At 54.2% G+C, this 20,607-nt stretch overlaps 3 protein-coding genes across 6 annotated transcripts; 1 reads left to right on the top strand and 2 right to left on the bottom strand.

Moving 5' to 3' along the window:
• Window positions 1-736: 736 nt before the first annotated feature.
• On the top strand, window positions 737-16,905 carry IL11RA (interleukin 11 receptor subunit alpha). 3 transcript variants are annotated; one of them, XM_032396889.1, is made up of 14 exons: window positions 762-794; window positions 2,487-2,566; window positions 3,780-3,879; window positions 4,167-4,227; window positions 4,994-5,163; window positions 5,298-5,412; window positions 5,565-5,597; window positions 5,683-5,849; window positions 6,652-6,815; window positions 7,613-7,754; window positions 8,089-8,208; window positions 8,318-8,414; window positions 8,669-8,751; window positions 16,575-16,905. In XM_032396889.1, exons 3-14 carry the CDS (start codon window positions 3,780-3,782, stop codon window positions 16,598-16,600), a joined length of 1,278 nt encoding a protein of 425 aa, XP_032252780.1. In that variant the 5' UTR covers window positions 762-794; window positions 2,487-2,566; the 3' UTR covers window positions 16,601-16,905. The 3 variants fall into 3 exon arrangements, with proteins under 3 accessions (XP_032252779.1, XP_032252781.1, XP_032252780.1); XM_032396888.1 differs by lacking the exon at window positions 2,487-2,566 and having other exon boundaries at window positions 737-794; XM_032396890.1 differs by lacking the exons at window positions 2,487-2,566; window positions 16,575-16,905 and adding an exon at window positions 9,258-9,687 and having other exon boundaries at window positions 737-794.
• CCL27 (C-C motif chemokine ligand 27) lies at window positions 9,768-11,543 on the bottom strand. Its single transcript, XM_032396891.1, has 3 exons — window positions 10,492-11,543; window positions 10,216-10,348; window positions 9,768-9,943 (listed from the first exon to the last, which is right to left on the bottom strand). The coding sequence occupies exons 1-3, from the start codon at window positions 10,559-10,561 to the stop codon at window positions 9,796-9,798; spliced, it is 351 nt and encodes a 116-aa protein (XP_032252782.1). The 5' UTR covers window positions 10,562-11,543; the 3' UTR covers window positions 9,768-9,795.
• On the bottom strand, window positions 13,196-14,498 carry LOC116627180. 2 transcript variants are annotated; one of them, XM_032396893.1, is made up of 4 exons: window positions 14,397-14,498; window positions 13,958-14,025; window positions 13,667-13,726; window positions 13,196-13,545 (listed from the first exon to the last, which is right to left on the bottom strand). In XM_032396893.1, the coding sequence occupies exons 2-4, from the start codon at window positions 14,002-14,004 to the stop codon at window positions 13,389-13,391; spliced, it is 264 nt and encodes an 87-aa protein (XP_032252784.1). In that variant the 5' UTR covers window positions 14,005-14,025; window positions 14,397-14,498; the 3' UTR covers window positions 13,196-13,388. The 2 variants fall into 2 exon arrangements, with proteins under 2 accessions (XP_032252784.1, XP_032252783.1); XM_032396892.1 differs by lacking the exon at window positions 14,397-14,498 and adding an exon at window positions 14,322-14,384 and having other exon boundaries at window positions 13,198-13,545.
• Window positions 16,906-20,607: the final 3,702 nt, after the last annotated feature.

Below are 20,607 nucleotides of genomic sequence, written 5' to 3'. Positions count from 1 at the left end.
GAGAAGCTTGGCTGCCTGCCTTCTAGTCAAGGGTTTTTTCTTCCTTGAGACTCTGAAGGGGTAGGGTCTAGGACTTGGAGTGTCTGGAAGGAACTCAGACAGACATGGTACACATCTCCCTTGAGACCCCACTGACTGGGGAGTAGATGTGAACCCTGAATGGGGGTGGCTGGTTTCTTAAGGCATACACCTACACAAACGCCTGACCCTACAGTCTTGATTTGGCTGCATTTTGGAATCATTTGGGAGTTTTAAACACTGATGCCAAGGCCAGCTTCCAGAGATTCGGATGTAATTGGTTTGGAGTGTGGCTTGGCAGTTTTATAACCACAATGTCCAGCAAAGTTTGAGAACTGCTGCCCCACACAAGTCCTCCTTATCTGAAGTCAGGGGCACCTTCAGCTTCTCCAGTCACCTGCCCAATGGCTCCTGAGCCACTGAACTTGAGGCTTTGTTTTTGGACAAAGCTGGAAGGAGGAGGGGCCTGAAAACTTCCAGTCCTGCTGTCCCAGGAGGGCAGGGCTGTAGGGAGGACCCAGGAATCCAGCTCCAGACTCTGTCCCCCAGCAGTCTCCTCAGTCCCGGACGGGACAGGAAGTGTCCGGCAGAGGTGGGGTGGAGGTGATTGGCAGTTGGAGGCTCCAATGGGCCCAGACCCCCTCCCTTTTCACCCCAGTCCTTCCATTGGTGCCTGGGCGGAGCCGCCCCCTCTGCGGGGGGCCCCGGGGCGGGAGGGTGTAGAGGCCGGGGCAGAGGGCGAGGGCGGAGGGCGCAGGCGGCGGAGGCCGCAGAAGGTGAGGCCTGGTGGGGCCGGCGGGAGTCCCCGAGAAGGCTTGCCAGGAGAGGGCGGGGCAGGGTGGTGTACGATCTGAAGGGCCTGGACTGGCGCACGGACTGTCAGTGTGTGCGTGTGACTGGTAGGCTGTGGGTGACGGCGTCGGTGTGTGGACCTGAAACTGAGGATCACTTGGGGCAGCTGTCAGTTAATATGACTGCGTGTGTCGGCGCGCATGTGGTTGAGTCTGCGTGTGGCTGTGCAAGTGTGGGATTCTGTGTTTCCCTCAATGTGCAGTTTTTGGTAAGAGACTGGGTTGCGTGCTTGTGTGTGAGAGGGCCTGTGACCATATGGGGACTGGGTTTGGGGAAGGTGTCTGTGGGGTTTAAGACTGTGTGTGCCTGTGTGAGAGTGGGTGCCTGGGTTTGCGTGTGCCATTGTGTGACTTCAGCGTGGCAGGGCGAGAGTGAGAGACTTGTGTTACGTGCGTGTCCTGTGTCCTGTGTCCTGTGTCAGACTGTGTGAGAGTGGAGCTGTGTTGTATCTCAGGGACCAACTTCAGTAGTCAGTGGGACTGACCTTTCTACTTAATGTCCAGCAAAGACAGACCCACCCCAACACACTTGTCTTCCCTTCCTTTCTGTACTCTAGCATCCCTGTCATTGGTCTACTGCTTATTTTCTGTTTCCCTGTCTCAGTTTCCTTTTATTTCTTTTTCTCTCCCTACTACTGTCTTCCTAGAGCTGTCAGTCATCTGTGTCTCCCACAGTTTTGTCTCCCCAGGTATCTCTGTGTATCTGCCTCTCACATCCTCTACATCTCTGTCTCTCTCTGTACCCCTGTGCCTAGCTCCCCTGTTCACCTTTGTCTCTTTGGCTACATGGGGGCCTGGAGCAGTGACGAGATGTGGGATCTGCCATTCTAAGAGCACCCTGGAAGAGGTGACTTAAACCATTATGAGGATTTGCTTTTGGGGAATGCTGCGACCCCATCCGAGGGGCAGAGTGCTAAGTGTCTGTGTGTCTGTGTGTGGTGTGAGGGTATGGGTATGAGTCTGAGTGAGGATGTCTGAGTGTATCCGTGTGACTGTGAGTGGCTATATCTGAGAGTGTGTGTCTGAGGGTAAGTGTGGGTCTTGTATGTCTGGCACCAAGGGACCAAAGGCATTTCCTGATGCTGGGGCCCAAAGAGTGGAGGGGGAGGTGAGAAATGGCTGGAACGTCCAGGGGCGGAGGGACTGGACTCCGGATTTTCTTTATACCCCCCAACCTGGGGCCTCCCTTCCCCTCAAAAAACGGCTAGCTATGCCCTAAGGAAATATTTGCTGGGGAGTGAAAAGAGTGGGGGCATGAGTCTGTGTCTGATTTTTCATTTGGTTATGTCCACGTGTGTTCAAGGGAGTGTCTTTTTGTTGACTGTGCTTAGTGAGTCCAGGCATGAATGTGGCTGGGTGAAAACATAGGGAATCTCTCCCTGACAGGGACATGAGCAGCCCTCCTTTCCCTCTTGCTGGCCGTGGCTGTGCCTGTGGCTTCCCTTCCAGACTGGGGGGAGGCCTCTTCCCTTCCCAGGGCCTCGGGTGGGAGGGGGGCGAAAGGGGAGGAAGGAGGAGGAAAGAGGGAGGTGGGGGCCTAGCTCAGGGCGGCTGAGCTCTAGGGCCCAGAGGGGCGGAGGAGGGAAGGGGAAGGAGGGGATGATTCTGGGGTCCCAGAACTGAGTGGAGCTGAGACGGGTGCTGTAGCTGGTGGAAGTCCTGGAGGCCATGGACACTCAGCCACTGGGATCACCGAGGTAGGGCGGGGCTGAGCAGGGTAAATGTGGCTGGGGTGGGGGTTGGGGGGTGTGTGAGCCACGAGACACATTCAGAGAGATACACAGACACATGGAGGCCCTTGTTCTGCTCTACTTGGGAGGGGTCTGTGCTCTTCCTCTTTTGGAGCCCTTGCCTGCCTGGGCCCTCTCCCTATCTGCTCCTTCTCCTATCCCCATGGCCACTTCCCCACTGCCTTTCTCATCCTGCTCTTCTCCTATCCAGAATCCCTCTCTCCCAGCACTCCCACAAGTGGTGATTACCATACACAAGCGGTGGTTACCTCCTTTGCCTTTCTGGTTCCTGCTGCCATAGCCCAGCCCTTGCCTCCCTGAACTCCCACTACCTCCCAGTCTTGATCTCGGAGCATCTCTTGGTCCTGTGGCCTCTACCCCAGGCCCCTTTCCCTGCAGGCTCCTTGCTCCTCTCAGCTTTCTCTCCACTCCCCGACACCCTGTCTCCATCCCCTGGCTCCTTGCCCACCCCCAGCCTCTGGCAGCAGCCAAGGCATCTGGATCTGCTTAACTCTGCAGCCTCAGCCTGCACCCTAGCCCCATCCAGCCTCACAGGCTCGAGACCAACAAGATTCCAGAGTCAGGCCCAGATGAGTGGCCCAAGGAGCCAGGCCCAGGAGAGAAGAGGCCTGGTAGCCAGAGCAGGGCTAGGCCTCATGGTAGGAAAACAGCGTGGGCTGCGACCCACCTTGTCAGCCCCCCACCCAAGGTTGATGAAGGCTGTCTCAGGTTAACCAGAGGCAATGACTGGCCCTGGGCCAGGTGGAGTGGACACTGGAATTCCCAACAGCTGGGTTGGAGGAGTTAATGGGAATGACTGACTGGTGCCAGCACTTGGTGCCAGGGGTGGGCGCCAAGGGTGGTGTGTGTGTGTGTGGAGGGGGGGGGACTGCTGGCGCAGTCTGTCGCCTCCGGCTTTTGTTCTGGGCCCTAGGCCCAGGACTTTGATGGAGGGTGTGTGTGTGTGTGTGTGTGTGTGTGTTTGCATGTATGCACATGCAGCACTGAGTGTATGGTGGAAAGGGGAACCTTAGATCAGATCCCCAGATATTTTCTGATATCCTTACCCCATTTGGTACCAGTTTTCTTCCTAGAAAGTCCCAGTTTAGAAGAGGAGGAGGCAGGCTTTAGCCTCCCATCTGGGAATGGGGGATTGCTGACCCTGCCTCTCTCCCCACAGATGAGCAGCAGCTGCTCAGGGTTGAGCAGGGTCCTGCTGGCCGTGGCTATAGCCCTAGTGTCCGCCGCCTCTCCCTGTCCCCAGGCCTGGGGCCCCCCAGGTGAGAAGAATCCTGCTATATGACTCTAACTCTGACTTGTGACTTGCCACCCTCACTGTGGACCCTTTCCATGCCTAATCTGTGACCCCCAACCCCTGACATCCAACCTGGCAAGATTCCTTCTCTACCCTGTCTTCTGACCTCTGTCTCTAGATTATAACATGATGCTTTGACCCAATGACCCCACCCAGGGCTTGAAAGTTTGCCACTTACCCTGTTGTGCTGAGTGGGGGCTGGGATGGGAGAAAAGGAAAGGGAGAGCCTTTCCTCAGAAGTGCCCTCCACAGGGTTCCAGTATGGGCAGCCTGGCAGGTCCATGACACTGTGTTGCCCTGGAGTGACTGCTGGGTAAGTGCCCCACCTGCCCATTGGGCTGACACTCATGACCCTTTCTTGACTTGGTCCAGTCCTCGTGCCCCTCCCATCCTTGCCCCCTGTGTCTCTAATCCTCATCTCTCTAGCTATCCTAACCCTCAAACCATCCTTATTCAACAGAAAATTTTAACCAACACGTATTGAGCACCTGCTAAGTCCCTGGTCTATCCTAGGCTTTGGGATCTAGCAGGGCATAAGCCTGGCAAGATGCCTGCCCTTGCAGAGGTTACATTCTAATAGGGCAGACAGATAGTGAGCAAATATGAATCTTGCCAGGGAGTGGTACCTGCAGGGCAGAAAATCAAAAGAAAGTGATGTGGAAGAGGATAACTGATTGGTTACCTTTTCTTGGTAATCAGGGAAGGCTTCTCTGAGGAGGTGACATTGAAGCTAATTTCTAAAGGTCAGGAAAGAGGCAGCCATGCACAGGTTGGGGTACAGGCATTCCTGACAGAGGGAACAGCTAGTGCAAATGCCCTGAGGTGTGAATGAGCTCAGTACTCTTGAACAGAAAGAAGACCAATGTGACTGGAGTGTAGTGGGTGAGGGGGAGAGAGGGAGGAGCTGAAGAAGGAAAGGAAGGCAAGGGCTAGATCACCAGGGGCTTTGTAAGCCCCTGGACTTAAAGGACTTAAAGGACTCTGGGTTTTATTGCAAGCACAGTGAGAAGCCAGTGGAGAGCTGTGGCATGGCTTACACTTTACATCTTCCCTCTATCATCACCTCATCTCACCCCCAGGGCCCCGGTGTCCTGGTTTCGGGACGGGGAGACAAGGCTGCTCCAGGGACCTGACTCTGGGCTAGGGCATGAGCTGGTCTTGGCCCGGGCAGACAGCACTGACGAAGGCACCTACATCTGCCGGACCCTGGATGGTGTACTCGGGGGCATTGTGACCCTACAGCTGGGCTGTGAGTTGGGGAGGGAGTATTGGGTGGCAGTGATGAGGCAAGGGGCTCCTGAGGAAATCCAGGCCCTGAGTAAGCCCTCTAGGATGGGAAGGACCTGGGACTTCTCAGACTCCAGTTGCACCTTCTTCCTCTAGACCCCCCAGCCCGCCCTGTTGTCTCCTGCCAAGCAGCTGACTATGAGAACTTTTCCTGCACTTGGAGTCCCAGTCAGGTCAGCGGTTTACCCACCCGCTACCTCACCTCCTACAGGTGTGTGCATAATTGGGTGTGTATGCCTATACATTTGGGTGTGTAGGCACAATGTGGGAGTGGGAGGCAGTGAAGGAGGTCCTGAGGAAGGCCTCAGAGAGAGGGAGGATCCTCTTTTCCTTCCTGACCTCAGATGGCCCCCTCCCTGCCAGGAAGAAGACTGTACCAGGAGCTGATGGCCTGAGGTAGGACATAAGGGAGAGGCTGGGGGCTCCAGCTAGATCCCACAATGAGCATTTCCAAAGCCCAAGACCACATCCTCCCTCCTAGGATGAGTCCATCCACAGGACCCTGGCCATGCCCCCAGGATCCCCCAGGGGCTGCCCGCTGTGTAGTCCATGGGGCCGAGTTCTGGAGCCAGTACCGAATAAATGTGACTGAGGTGAACCCCCTGGGGGCCAGCACACGCTTGCTGGACGTGAGCTTGCAGAGCATCTGTGAGTACCTGTTCCTACTGCTCCCTCAGCTCCCCACCTCAGAGACCCCGAATGGACTCCGGGGTACAGATATCCCAACACGGAACCTCCACCTGCCAAACAGTTCCCTTCTGACATAGACCTCATTTTAGCACACAGATAGCTACCGTGGAGACTAAGAAGCCAAAGAGATCAGAGCCTAGGAGGCAGGGTTACCTCAGCCTCTGGAGGCTACGGCCACTACCCCTTCCTGGGTGCCTAGCCCACAAGTCCTTCCTGGGTGCCTAGCCCACAAGTCCTTCCTGGGTGCCTAGCCCCAGAGCTGCCCCTGCTTCTAGGGCCTGTGCTGAAGGCAGCCGTGTCTCATGTCCTTCCTGCCCAGTGTAAGCCCTTGCTGGCCCCTCTTTCCTTTTGATCCGTATGTGGGAGGGGGGAACTAAAGCTCTAGCTAAGGGCTAGAGAGGGACAAGCAGACTCCATGCTGAGCACAGAGCCCAACGTGGGCCCAATCCCACGACCCTGAGATCATGACCCGAGCCGAAACCAAGAGTGGGACGCCCAACTCTGACGCCCAACGGCTGAGCCACCCAGGCGCCCTAGCTCATTTTATAATAAGGTTGACAGACAAGTCCTGAGGATCCAAAGGATGATCCAAAGGATGATCCAAAGGATGATCTTTGATTCAAGCTTAAGATTTCCGCAAACCCCTTGGAAGTGCCTCCCTCAGGTACCTTTAGGCATATACCCACCTTCCCTTGGGAGGTGGTGGGGAAGAGATGGGTACCTGTCGCCTGTCCTGACTTTGTGTCTCCACCACCCTCAGTGCGCCCTGACCCTCCCCAAGGGCTTCGCGTCGAGTCGGTTCCTGGCTATCCCCGCCGCCTGCATGCCAGCTGGACGTACCCTGCCTCCTGGCCCCGCCAGCCCCACTTTCTGCTCAAGTTCCGACTGCAGTACCGTCCAGCGCAGCATCCAGCCTGGTCCACGGTGAGGCCTGGAATGTGTCCCAATCTGGGGCTATGGCTTCTGCCTCTGGTTTCATGTTCCTGGTTATTCTGCCTGGCTTTCTGGCACGCTGGCAGGTCACCAAAGCCCTGTCACCTCCTCCAGTAGAGTGCTCTCCATGGGCGAGTCTCTGTGCTGGGTGCTGGGGTTGCAGCAGGGCCTGGGAGGCCTAGCCTCTGCCCTGTGGGGCTGTAACTCTGATGTCTGCCCATCTGTGGGAAGACAGGAGTGGCTTTTTACAAATGACTTTTCTAGGAAAAGGAGTACCTTTCACCCAGAGGCACATTCTCATGGAAACATTCATATACCCAGATGAGGACAGTAGTGAATTTCTACCTCTGAAGATGTTAAAGATTGGCTAGCATCAAGTCTGGGGAGCAGCTGCCTCAGATAATGCCCGATATTTATTGAGCACCACCTGCCTGCCAGGCACCGTCCTACACATTTTACCTGCATTATCTTATTCAGGTATCATCACAAATGAAGAGACCAAGGCACAGAGTGGCCCAAGGTCACTCAGTAAGTGTTACAGCAAAGATGTGAACCCAGGCAGTCTGATGGCACAGCCTGTCTGTGTAACCGTCGTGCACTTTTGTCTTCCAAACACTAGGTGTACACCGGACACCACCAGCCTCCCGATGTGAGGCCCAGACAGCTCCAGCAGTCTGACAGGGACGGGACTGGGAGGAAGGGGTGCTCTCTGCTAACGAAGGTGGGGGGCAGGTAGGCTTGGCATTTACAACCTGGATAACGGGCCAAGGAACCATCTTCATTCCCAGGTGGAGCCGGCTGGATTGGAGGAGGTGATCACGGATGCTGTGGCTGGGCTGCCCCACGCTGTACGGGTCAGTGCCCGGGACTTTCTGGACGCTGGCACCTGGAGTGCCTGGAGTCCTGAGGCCTGGGGGACTCCGAGCACCGGTGAGAGACTGAGCCCAGGGCACGGGCAGTGGGCCCGCCCACCGCATCTGTCGGCCGGATGGGTGTGCGAGTGGGCTGCATGCACATGTCCTGCCACACAGGCGTGGCCGTTGAGGTCCCAGTCTTCAGCCTTGGTTGTCCGCAGCCCCGCCCCAGCTTAAGCCCTGCCCCTCGGCCTCCACCTCCATTAGGCCCCCAGAAGCTGGCTCCACCGTTTCAGCTTCCACCTCCTGGGCACCCCGTGTCCAAGCCAGGCCCTGGTGTCCCCTGGCAGGCCCCGTCTTCCGCCCCCACCCCATGTGGACAGGTCTCCTCAGGTCTCGCCTCCCTTCAGGGCCCCTACCGGAGGAGATACCGGCTGGCGGACAGCCACAGAAGCAGCTGGAGGAGGAGCCTCAGGCAGACAGCCCCGCTCCCCCCAGGCCCTCCCTCCTGCCAGACCCACGGCCACTTGGTAAGCTTGGGCAGGTGAACAAAGGTTGTATAGGATGGGAAAGCCCCGGAGAGAAAGGGTTTGGTCAGGCAGCCTCGCTCTCACAGTGGCATGCGACCCTTTCCCTCAGACCACAGAGACCCCCTGGAGCAGGTAGCAGTGCTGGCATCTTTGGGGATCTTCTCTTTCCTGGGACTGGCAGCTGGGGCCCTGGCACTGGGGCTCTGGTAAGTAACTGCCAATGGCCCCTCAAATTCTGATCCCACACAGATGTTCTGATACCCACAGACCACACCCATTCCCACCCTTCATGATTTCCCAGTGAAACTTTCTGATTCTGGAACAACTCCCCCCTTCTCCCTCCAATCCCCACTTCATTATTTTCACCGATTTCTCTCCTGACCGTTTACTAATAACACTGTTTTGGAGGAGACAGAGATGTACAAATTGTCAGGGAGACAGCTACCTTTTTGTGCTCCAGGCTGAGACTGAGACCAGCTGGGAAGGATGGACCCCAAAAGCCTGGGTTCTTGGCTCCAGTGATTCCAGTGGACAAGCTTCCAGGTGAGTAGGACATCTAGGAGGTTTGGACTCAGGATGTGTACCCTCGTTTTGAGTGTCTGGATTAAGAGCCAGATGCTCTAGTCATTGTAAGGGTGTTGGGAATCAGAGTTGGGTCACCTCATTCATATGATGTCTGAGCTCAGGGATGGACCTTTCATTCTTGAGTCCTTGGGCTCAGAGTTGGGTCTCTTTTCCTTCTCTCACGTGGTATTGGGGTTCCTAGATGGGCCCCCCTCATTTTTAGGGTGTTAAGCTCAGAGCTGGATGTCTGTCCTGATTCTGGGGCTGTCTTGGATCAGAGTTGGGTCCCCTCCCTTACTCTTGATGTATCTGGGCCCAGAACTAGGAATACTTCATCTTCAGGGTGTTGGGGTTCAATCAGAGCTGGGCTCCTCTATTCATTCCTGGTGTTGGGCTCAGAGCTGGGTCCCCTCACTCATTATCAGGGTGTCTGGGCCAAAATCTAGTCCTATTATCTCCCTTGATTTGCCTCCTGCTTCTTCTAGGAGCCCCAAACCTGTAGATGACCCAGGAGGGCTTCAGCTGATTCACCTATAATTCTGTCTTGCTGGTGTGGATGGACAGACAGATAGAACCCAGGCAGGCTAGTAGATCCCCATGGAGGCAGGAGGGCGGGGAGTGGTCTCAGCTGGAGGTTCTGTTTGGAGCCCAGTTCTGTCAGACTCTGTTCCAAACTTGCCAGCTGAAAGGTGCTGGACCTCTCATTTCATCTCAGAATTGGAGGTCCACCTGAGGAATGTGTGTAGATATGTATGTTTGTGTCCATGTGTGCCCATGTGTATGTGAGGTAGGGAACATGTGTTCTCTAAATGTATGCATGTAGGTGCCTGGGGAGTATTTGTGGCTCCTTGGCGCTTGGCCTTGCCCCTGGAGGGGTTTGTGAAGATGTGAATAAAGAGAATGAGGAGGTTCTTCTGTTTATTGACATGTCTCCCAGCTTCAGATTCAGGGCTCACAGGAGAATGCATAGAACTTGGAAACCACAGTCAGAGACTGTTGTCCAATGCTGCTTTATTGTTTCGGCTACTGGGGGCCCTGGTCCATTTTCCCCGTCAGCCCCAAATTCAGGTTAGGCAGAGTCCCCTGGAGCCTCCTCCCTTGGCGCTCAAACCACCGAGCCAGGCTGCGGTTCTGAGGGTGGATGCAGACACTGCGTCGAGACAGGTGAAGCCTGGGAAAGGAAAGGTCCAAAGCCATAGTCCAAGGTCCAAGCCATAGCTTGGGGATGAGGTTAGGGTCCAGGGGTTAGGGTCCAAAGCCATAGTCCAAGGTCCAAGCCATAGCTTGGGGATGAGGTTAGGGTCCAGGGGTTAGGGCAGAGGCTAGATGAAAACCTGAGTCAGCCTCAGAATTAGCAATTGGGGTTGGGGTTGGGATCAGCATCAGGGGTTAAGACTGAGGTCAGACTCAGGGGTCAGTATGAGGGGGAGGGTCAGAGCTCACACGAAGGCCTGGAGGTGACAGTCCCCATCAGCTTCCTGCACCTCCACCCGGATGACCCTCCTCAGGAGCTTGTTCGAGAGCGGCTGGCGGTAGAGCTGAGTACAGCAGGTAATGCTGGTTGGCAGTGGCAGTGCTAGGGGACAGTGGGGCCATGTGTTCAGAGGGCTCCTGGCCCCAAACCCTTCCATCAGACAGCTGGAGGATGGACTTCCTGGGTCCCTTTCCCTCCATCCCATTCACCCAAATCCCTGACCTTCTAGACCCCCAAGCACTCACCTGCTCCAGGGTCTGGGCTCAGCAGCAACAGTAGCAGCAGGAGGCTGCTTGTGGATGAGGGCCCCTTCATGCTGCTCAGCCTGGATACTTCTCTCTCCTCCTCCTCCCCTACCTTTTATCTGGGTGCCTTTTACCTGGGGCACCAGGTGAGTCAGAGGCAGGTGAAGACGTATTGCTCATCCTGTGACATTCCTGGGCCCTAATTGCCACAGACCCCTTCCTCTTCTAGGGCTGCCATTTCCCATGGCTTCTAAGCCCTGGACAGAGAAGCTGGAGAGAGGGGTAGTGCACGATGTGAAGACTGATGGTACAGTGACTGAGTAAGGGCACCTGAGTATCCACAGTGGCATCCAGTGATGGACATTCACACTCACATACCCACAGTCACATTTAGTCACACCTCAATCACTCAGTCAACCTTACACAGTCAGACAACCAAAGTCAGAATCACATAGCCCCAGTTGTACTCAAAGTCCCATTCCCACATAGTTGAGTCTTCACAATCACTCAATCACACAATCATATGAGCACACACAAATTCTGATAGGGGAATTGTGGGCGGGGTGGGAGCAGAGGGAAGGCCAGCACCAACTTGCCTTCATCTTCCCCTCTTTACTTCCTGCCCTAGCCTGCCTGTCTTATCAGGAAAAACTGATGAGTATGGATCCCTAAAGCAAGCTCTTCTGGCCGAGGATGAGTCTTGGCTGGGACAGTAACAACCAGAGTGAGAAGCTCGGTGCTATTGGGGTACCTCTGGGATGCTGAGGTGGGGGCTGCTTTCCCCAGGGAGATGAGACAGGGAGGAAGGATGGGGTGGATAAGGTGGGAAGATGAAAGAAGATAAAGTTCTTTGGTGCCAGGTTGCTGCTGTCAAACAGGAAAAAGACCCAAGAAATCTTACCTTCCTGTTTTTGCCTGGTCCTGTCCCAGAAATGCCAGCCTCTTGCCAGCAGGGGCCTGGGGCTTCCAGAATCAATCCTGGCTTATTGAGACATCAGACTCAAGAGCTCAATTACCTCTCTTTTGTTCAAATTCCAGCCTTTCCCTGCTGCCCACCCAGGTCCGGTAATACACCCCCCACCCCCCACCCAACCCTTATACATTCTGCATCCCATCCTCTTGGTAAAGCCCCAACCTCTCCTCTCCTTCTTGTCTCTTGTCTCCTAATCCCATTCCCAGCCCCCACTCCCTTCTTCCCCTTACCCCCTAAAGCAAAAATCCTCCTCCTCCTCTTGTCCTTTCCAGGAAGCTGGGGACTGCCTATGGTGGGGGCAAGCCGCTAAGTTTACTGCCTCTGGCACCTTGAAGAATTTCCCACTCCTGGTCTGGGGATTTCAATCCTCAAGTCTTGCTCTGTATTTGAAACACAAACTGAGCCATAACCCAGTAATCCAGACCTTATCTGGTTGTTGTAAGGGTGCCTTCTGCAGCCTTCTGCTCTGTGGCCAGCTATTCTCTAAGGGGCAGGCCTTCTCTTGGGATAGGGACTCAAACCTGTCCTGGGCATCTTTCTGCTGCAGGGCTGCTGAAACAATCAGAGGGACCATCAGTTCCAAGAGTAAGAACTCGTCCCCCTCCCATGCTGAACAACTCAAGCTTCTCCTCCTTCCTGTCCAGGGTGAGGCTTGAAGGCCCTTTCCTGGAGTTTGTCTTGTGGATACTCAGGAATTCTGACAGTATCCTGCTGAGGTGTAGGCCCAGGGCTGGACAGGGCACTCCACTTTTGACAGGGTTCTTGATATAGACATTCTGAGGAAATGGCTCAGGAGCCTGGGTCCGTTCTTGAAGGTGGCCACAACCCAGAGGTCACCCATCTTGACTGCTAGTACCAGAGGCCTTGGGTCTCTCTCCCACCCTCCAGTTTGGACTTGTGCCCCAGAGCTTGGGTGCAGCTCTTGGGGTGCCATTTACTTATCACAGATCTCCATCAGCTGGTTGTCTGCCACATACTTTGTGGGCTTTCCTGGACCAATTGGTCTAGATACCTGGAAAGGCAAGAAATGAATTCTTCCAGGTATGCACCCATCTCTCCCCTTTGGCTATTCCAAAGATAGGGCCAAGTCTTCTCCCCAGCCACAATCTGCTGTGGCGGGGGCAGCCCCAGGCTGAAAGTTAGCTTTGCCCCGACCCATAAATTGGGTTGTCTCTTTAACTTAATCTTCGGGTAATTTTTCTGGTGCTGGGCCTAGTCCTTTACTGAAAGCAGGCCCACCAGGAGTCCCTCACCCTCAGTACTTCAGGAGCTAGAGGGTTTCAGGTCAACTAGGGGAACAAGACAGGGGTGGCAGGGAGCCGTGGCCTTTGGGTTCTCCTAGGGACAGAGCAAGAACTGCTAGGTAAGCTGATGCCAAGTATCTTTAAACCTGAGAAAAGACTGGGGGAGCCAGAAGTTGTGGTATTAATTGTAGGAAAGATCTCCAACAGTCCCAAGTAACTCCCCTGTGGCAGGCTGCGGGAGTCAGCGTCTAGGAATCTTCCCCTCCTCTCACAGCCTACTTCCTACAACTCTGGGCTTACAATAGTTTAGATTCACTCTCAGAAGAAGAGGATTCTCCAGATACCTGGCAAAGTCCTGTCTAGGAGGAAGGTGGAACACATCAATGTGGAGATAGGCTGGGAGGAAGACCCGGACAGGGCTACTTAGTTCCTGGCATATAGGCTATTTACAGCGAAGTGGGGGGGGGGGGGGGGTGGGGGGGCGGGGGGCAGTCAATGACAGTAATGGGAGGCCTGACACTGAGGAGGGATCCTTAGTAATAACGGGGGCCTGGATATGGAAGGGCACCCTATCAGGGAGGGAGGCCCTGTCAGTAACGAAAAGCAGGCGTGTAGAGGGGCTCCCAGCCCGAATGGCGGCAGCGGCGGCAGAGTCAGGAGGGCAGCACGGTGGCTTCGGTTTAAATCTTTAATGCACCGGCTGGCTGGGCAGTGGCGGTGGGGGTGCGGCGGGGGAGGCCGCGACCCGAGCGCTGGGGGGCAGGGCCCAGGCCGCTTGACAGACAGCTCATCAGGCCTCGTAGAGGCTCCAGCTTCTGCTCCCGGGGATGCGCCGAGCTGTGGGGCAACCCGACAGTGGCATGAGGCAGGGAGGGGACTCCCGGATTCCCCCCATCCATCCTCCTGAGGCTGAGCCTCGTGTGCCCCGGGCGGGTCCGCGGTGTCGCAGCCCCCTCACCTCCTGTCCCTCCGCCACATGCGCAGCCAGGGGAAAAAGTAGAAGCAACCCCAGTAGATCCTGCGGAGAGAAGGCCGAGCCGGGCCGGGCGGGGCGGGGCTGACCCCACAGACTCCGCCGCTCAGACGCCTCGCCCCTCTCTTGAAGGCTCCGCCCCGCCCTTTAGAGGCGGTTCCCTCCGCAGCCCACGCCCCCTGAGGGGCCCCACGCCTCCCGCCCGCAGAGAACTCGCGCCCTCCCCCCACCCCCGAGCGGCTAGGTTCCTCCTCCGCAGAACCCGCCTCCACTCACTCCTCCTCCGCCTCCAGCGCCACCTCGTATCTCCTCAATCCCGACATGTCCTGGGTTCCGAACGTCTCCTGGGGAGCGGCATGATTGGATCAAGGATACCCCAACCCTAGGTCCCCTTTTTTGTCATTCTCGGGGCCAGTCTGGCCTGTTCTCAGGTAATCTGAGGCAGGTGCCCCCGGGAAGCCTCAGTTGCCACATTGGGACAGGGTAGGATTGAAGAATTGGGAGGCACCAGACGTTAAGGATATAGGAGGTCGGTCACCTCGGGGGCCTGGGGCATTCAGGGGGTCAAGGCGAAAGGCTTTGCGGTCATGGACCTGGGATATTTGGGGCCCTGGGTGAGGATTTCGGGGGTTGGGATCACCTGGAGGGGGGCTGAGGGGTCGGTGCAGCCTAAACTCCCGCCCTCTCTGGCTCCACCCCGGAAACAGACCGTTACCGTTACGTCATAGGGACTCCGTCGCGCTCCAGGGGTGGGGCTTGCCTATTACCCGGAAGAGGCGAAGTCTGAGCGTTTCTTCAGAGGAGGAGGAGTCAAAGTGTCACGCTGGAGGTGGAGCCAGGGTCCATCTGTCACTAAAGGGGCGGAGTCAGGCCCTATTAACTAGGATGCGGACGGAGCACGGGACCCTCTTTTGTGGGGGTAGAGTCAGATTTTGGAGCTCTCTCCCTGGAGACCTCAGCCCCAGGCAGCAAGATAGGAGCTTTGGGACGCTATCCAGTACTGTTTTCCCAGTCTACTTTTCTTTGCCCTCTGCCCTGCTGCCACTTGTATGACTCTGGTCTGGGGAGGACTAGGTCTCCAGAGCGGTCCTAGCCTAGATGGAACAGACTACAGAAGTACTTGATGTGTGAGTGGCTTTGGCCAAGTCACTTAATGGCCAGAGGGTCACAGCCCTTCCTCTCTGAGCTGAAATTTATTTTCCTGTGATTTTTGTTCCCACAGTCATTCAATCAGCAAATATATCAGGCTAGGAATGGGTATACAGCAGTAGAGAAGCCAGATTATTACAGTAAACACAGCACACTGGTTGGAGGCAGTAGAGGGTGCTGCAGTAGAGCCTAGAAAGCGCAATTAACCCAGTGCTGGAGGTTGGAAATAGCTGCCCCAGTTAGTCTGGGGAGGGAGGAAGAGAGCCTTCTGGCTGGATTGTAGGGGAGTGACCAGAAATAAGTGAAGTGAAAGTTCCCTCAGGCTGAAGTGTGGCAAATGGGTACACTACTCTTTCCCCCCATCCCACCTTCTTTCTCCCTCTCATACCTCTCTTCCCCTGCCTGGGCCACAAACAAGATTGCAGACAGATCTGTGGGTACCAGTTGAGCTTTATTGGAAGCATTGTGGTCTGGATGTGGAGGAGAAGCTGCACTCCTGCTACGCCACACTCACCCCTGCTCACACTCACACTCACACTCACACTCCAGGCCCCGTCCCGGCTGGGTCAGGTCTGGTGCAGAGTCGCTGGAGGCCTGGTCCTCCCTTCTGATCCTTGGTTCCCCAGGGCTGCAGTGAGTCACATCCCTTCACTCAGACACAGGGCTCCCTCCAGGGCTGTCAGGGGCTAACTGCCGTGGCGCTTGTTCTAGGGGAGGAAGGAGAGGCAGGGTCATGGGTTAGGGTCTGGGGCAGGGGCTCTGAGGGAGGAGACAGGGCTGGGGAGGGCCGGGCTTGCCTTTGCAGAGTTCTTCTGCAGTCTCCGGATGATGCGGTCCACCCAGGGCTGGTCTGGAGGTGCATAGAACTGGTTACCTCTCAGCACAGTGAACCTGGAATCAGAAGGAATGGAACAGTCCTGGAACCCAGCTTCCTGGCAGGCCTTGGTGTGAGGAGCAGAAACTGAGGACCACATCTGGAAACCTGTTTCAGGGGCTTCCTTGTGGGGAGGAGCTTGGCAAGGAAAAGGGAAGTAAGATGATGAAGCCCAGGTGACAGAGGAGGTGATTGGGAGAGGAAGAGTCTGGTTACTCTTCACCCTCCCCCACAAGACAACAGTACCCTACAGCCATCAATGAGAAGGAGATAGGAACAAAAAGGCACCAAAAATGTTCCTGGGAATTGGGTGTTGGTTCACCAAGAGACAAAGTCCTCAGAGTTGTTGGCATCACTCAGAGGTGGGGATGGGGTGGGTATAAGGGTTAGGGCTTGAGGGACTTTTAGGTGGGAAGACCACAGCCCTGACTAGAATTCAGGATGCCTATCCCCAGTGTCATAGCTCTAGTGTTCCTTTCTTTTCCATCCACGTGCACTGTCCTCTTCTTCCTCTGGAAACCCAGGCTAAAGGAGATAGAGGCTCTAGAGAGAAGGGCAGCCAGAGGCCCCAGGACCCATCCGGGTACTGGCACATTCAGGAACAGCAGGGGCACAGGCACATCTATATCACACGGGTCGCACCGGGGACGTGGCCACACCCACAGCACACAAGTCCATGTACAGATTGCACAGGAATGTGCACGACGCACGGGTATACCGACGGTACACAGGAACACAGTCACAAGGGCACACCCGTGTGGCACATGTACACTCTCGGACCTGGGTGTTGACCTGAACTCACAGTCTCCTGCACAGACTCCCTGATCCCTCTGCCCCTCATCTTACCATTTTACCCCTTCCCCTTTCCAGGGGAGACCACGAAATCAGTATGCTGAGAAGAGGAGTGGTGCTGTGCAGGAGGCCATGGAAGACGGAGAGAGATGGACAAATGGGTAGAATCTTTGGAAGCAGCAAGTGTGTGGGTTGCAGAAGTCCTGCTTGTGTGGAGTCTGCAGGAGACTGTGAGGCTGGATGGCAGAGACTGAGCGGAAGAGTGAGGATGAGGGGGAGGGAGTCCATGGTGGTTCTGTGATGTGTATGTGAGCCTGTGTGAGGCTGTAGCTGTCTCTTGTTTATGGCCACCTGAAGCCTTCATTTTTTATATCCAGAAATTTCTTCCTTTCTGTTGTGTAATAAAGAATTTGACTGGTTTTTGTCCCTGATTTCTGAAAAGGAGACTTTAAATCTTTGAATTTCCCAAGTAATAGGAATGTCTTTGTTATTTATGAGCCCCTTGGATGGTCACACCTGAGTTTATGCTAAGAGATGAGATGACTTAGGATCATCTCGGGGATGGTCACAAGAAAAACCAACCATGTCACTGAATTGTCAGGGCTTTGAGCCTGCCCATCCTCTGGGAGTGGGAGGGGCACAGGAGATTGAGTTCAGCCAATTCAGGCATGCCTACATAATGAAATTTCAATAAAAACTCTGGACACCAGAGCTTGTAGAACTTCCTGGTTGGTGAACACATTGATGTGCCAGGAGGGTGATGTGCCCAATGGGGTTTAGAGCATGAAGCTCTACATTTGAGACCTTCCCAGACTTTGCCCTCTGTGTCTTCATTAGGCTGTTCCTGATTTATATCCTTTATAAAAAAAAACTGTAGGTATAGCACTCCTGACTCTCATGAGTCTTTCTAGTGAAATATTGAAGCTGAGGGGTCTTGGGAACTCCCTGGGCTTGTAGCCAGTTGGTCAGAAATGCACATGGCCTGGGAACCCCACAAATGGGGGCAGACATGTTGGGGACTGTGCCCTTAAACTTGTGGAGTCTGATGCTGAATGGTTAGTGTCTGAATTGAATTGGAGTACATGAGTTGGTAGGATACCTTTCCAATGAATTTTTTTTTTTTTAGATTTTATTTATTTGACAGCGATAGAGCTAGAGAGCACATTAAGCGGGCGGGGGGGGGGAGGGGCAGAATGGCAGAGAGGGAGAAGCAGACTCCTCGCTGAGCAGGGAGCCCGACGTGGGGCTCGATCCCAAGACCCTGGAATCATGACCTGAGCCAAAGGCAGTTGCCCACAACTGAGCCACCCAGGCGTCCCTCCATTGAATATTTTACCCACTGTCTATAGAAGATCCCTTTCATAACTCCTTAGTAGCCTTCCCACCCCCATTTCCCATTCTTTATCTTTTAGCTCTGAGAATCTTAGTAAATCAGCAGTTTGGACAAGGCAAGGTGTGTGTGTAGGGGGGGTGTCAGCACTGTCACCCTTAGGGGAACGTTTACAGTGTCCTTTCCTGGAGGAATTTGAACAATCAGTCTCAAGGCTCGGGGTCAAGTCTTGGTTCCAGATTAGAGGTCAGAGTAAGGAATACCTCTCTTTCCGAGGCTTCTCCTCACCTCAACTCTTCTTTGTGGTTCTAAGATACCTGGGAATGGGGGGGGGGGGCGCCTGGGTGGCTCAGTCAGTTAAGCATCTGCCTTCGGCTTAGGTCATGGTCCCAGAGTCCTGGGATCGAGTCCCATGTCAGGCTCCCTGCTCAGTGGGAAGCCTGCTTCTCCCTCTGCCTATTGCTCCCCCTGCTTGTGCTCTCTCTGTCAAATAAATAAATAAAATCTTTTTTTAAAAAGAAGATTTTATTTATTTATTTGACAGAGAGAGAGATAGCTAGAGCAGGAACACAAGCATGGGGAGTGGGAGAGGGAGAAGCAGGCTTCCTGCCGAGCAGGGAGCCCGATGCGGGACTCGATCCCAGGACCCTGGGATCATGACCTGAGCCGAAGGCAGACGCTTAACGACTGAGCCACCCAGGTGCCCTAAATAAATAAAATCTTAAAAAAAAAAAAGATACCCGGGGATGGGAGGAGTGGGAAAAGTGGGAGCCAGCTGGTTCCCCAGATTCCCTAGAACAATGACAAGTAGCAAGAAAACTGGAGAAGGTGGGGGCGCCTGGGTGGCTCAGTTAAGCATGTGCCTTAGGCTCAGGTCATGATCCCGGGGTCCTGGAATTGAGTCCCGGATGGGTCGGGCTCCCTGCTTGTTGGGGAGTCTGTTCCCTCTGCCTCTGCTTCTACTCCTGCTCGTGTGCACGCTCTCTCTTTCTCACTCACTCAAGAAAAAGTCTTTAAAAAACAAAAAACTGGAGAAGTTCCCTTATCAGGTTCACCAAGTCTCCCTAGGCCCATGACAGTGCCTATGTATCTGTCATTTGAGACCTGGTCTTCCCTCAGACAAGTATCGCTAAAGGGAAAGTTTTTTGGAAGCAGATCCAATTCCTGTATCTCACATCTGAGGATCTAGGGCTTCACCCTCCTGACCCAGCCAGCACTGACCCTTTCCCCTGTTGACCCATTTTCCTATGCCCCAAGCTGAGTCAGAGGAATAGCTTGAGGGGAACCTGGCCTAGAATACCCCTTCTACCATGCTTTCCCTATCGTGGTGATGGAGAGAGAGTTTCTGAGCAGAAGGGCTGGTCAGCTTACAGAGACAAGGAAACTAGGTAGGAGGGAGGGGAGCAAGTGCTTTCCTCACCCGATAAGAGGCCCAAGAGACAGACCAGAGGAGGAGACCTCTCCTAAGAGACTAATTGTAGAGTGCTCCTCTGTTTCCTTTTCCAGCCCTAGAGCATATGATGTGACAAACTTAACTGTGGACCCAGTGTTTTCTGCCTTCTCTATCACCCATCCATGTGTCCATGTCCACCCATCTTTGTCTATGGGTCAAAGCTTATATAAATAAGCTGTCCCTTATTTATATATATTTTTAAGACTTTTTGGGGTGCCTGGGTGGCTCAGTCGTTAAGTGTCTGCCTTTGGCCCAGATCATGATCCCAGGGTCCTGGGATCGAGTTCCATGTCGGGCTCCCTGCTCCGCGGGAAGTGTGCTTCTCCCTCTCCCACTCCCCCTGCTTGTGTTCCCTCTCTCGCTGTGTCTCTCTCTGTCAAATAAATAAATAAAATCTTTAAAAAAAAAAAGACTTTTAAAAAACTATTTATTTATTTGAGAGAGCGTGAGAGAGAGAGATCACAAGCAGGGGGGAGGGTTAGAGGGAGAAGCAGACTCCCCATTGAGCAAGGAGCCCGACTCGGGACTCAATCCCAGGACCCTGGGATCATGACTTGAGCCAAAGGCAGACACTTAACCTAGGTGCCCCTATTTTTTAAAATATTTTATTCTTAAGTAATCTCTACACCCAACAAAAGGCTCGAACTCACAACTACGAGATCAAGAGTCACCTGCTCTACCACCTGAGCCAGCCAGGCACCCCAGAGGGCCTCTGTTTTAGATCGCTTACTATAAAAATGTAGACTTGAGGCTTCCAGGGTCCATATTTCCTGCTATGTACAAGAGGAATGAAACTCCCTAAAAAGAATTATAAGTTAAAAGATGGAGTTAACATCATTTGGACACCTAGGGCAGAAGTAGACTAAAATCTATTAAAAAATTTTTTTTTGAGAGAGAGGGAGAGAGAACGTGGCTGGGGGGCTGGGCAGAGGGAGCGGGAGAGAGAGACTCCCAAGCACGCTCCATGCCCAGCTGTGGAGTCCAATGTGGGGCTCGATCTCACAGTCCTGAGATCGTGACCTGAGCCAACATCAGGAGTCAGATGCTTACCCGACTGAGTCATGCAGGTGCCCCTAAAATCTATTTTTAATGGACCTATTTATGTGATACAATTTTAATTTTTTGCTTAAGCTACTTTAAGTTGGGTTTTGTCATTTACGATGGGAAGAGCTCTGAATAATAATTACTATTATTCCCATTTTACAGATGAGGAACCTAAGACCCAGAGATTTTTCCAAAGTTTCCCAGCTTATAAATGGCAGAACATTGGTATTTGGAGCAAACTCTGATACACTACCTATAATATCCATCCACCTGTTCATTCATCT

Source organism: Phoca vitulina, unplaced genomic scaffold, assembly GCF_004348235.1.
Source record: "Phoca vitulina isolate PV1807 unplaced genomic scaffold, GSC_HSeal_1.0 scaffold94, whole genome shotgun sequence".
Lineage (NCBI taxonomy): Eukaryota > Metazoa > Chordata > Mammalia > Carnivora > Phocidae > Phoca > Phoca vitulina.
The sequence above is the reverse complement of the archived record's forward strand: the minus strand, read 5'-3'. Positions and strand labels throughout refer to the sequence as shown.

Coding starts and splice junctions, on each gene's coding strand:
- IL11RA (XM_032396888.1), top strand. CDS start 3,780: ATGAGCAGCAGCTGCTCAGGGTTGAGCAGGGTCCTGCTGGCCGTGGCT. Junction 5,850..6,651: donor CGTGAGCTTGCAGAGCATCT/GTGAGTACCTGT, acceptor CACCACCCTCAG/TGCGCCCTGACCCTCCCCAA. Junction 8,752..16,574: donor TCCAGTGGACAAGCTTCCAG/GTGAGTAGGACA, acceptor TCCCCTTTCCAG/GGGAGACCACGAAATCAGTA.
- CCL27 (XM_032396891.1), bottom strand. CDS start 10,561: ATGAAGGGGCCCTCATCCACAAGCAGCCTCCTGCTGCTACTGTTGCTG. Junction 10,349..10,491: donor GAGCCCAGACCCTGGAGCAG/GTGAGTGCTTGG, acceptor ACTGTCCCCTAG/CACTGCCACTGCCAACCAGC. Junction 9,944..10,215: donor TGTCACCTCCAGGCCTTCGT/GTGAGCTCTGAC, acceptor TTCCTTTCCCAG/GCTTCACCTGTCTCGACGCA.
- LOC116627180 (XM_032396893.1), bottom strand. CDS start 14,004: ATGTCGGGATTGAGGAGATACGAGGTGGCGCTGGAGGCGGAGGAGGA. Junction 13,727..13,957: donor GCGCTGGAGGCGGAGGAGGA/GTGAGTGGAGGC, acceptor TTCTCTCCGCAG/GATCTACTGGGGTTGCTTCT. Junction 13,546..13,666: donor ATGTGGCGGAGGGACAGGAG/GTGAGGGGGCTG, acceptor GTTGCCCCACAG/CTCGGCGCATCCCCGGGAGC.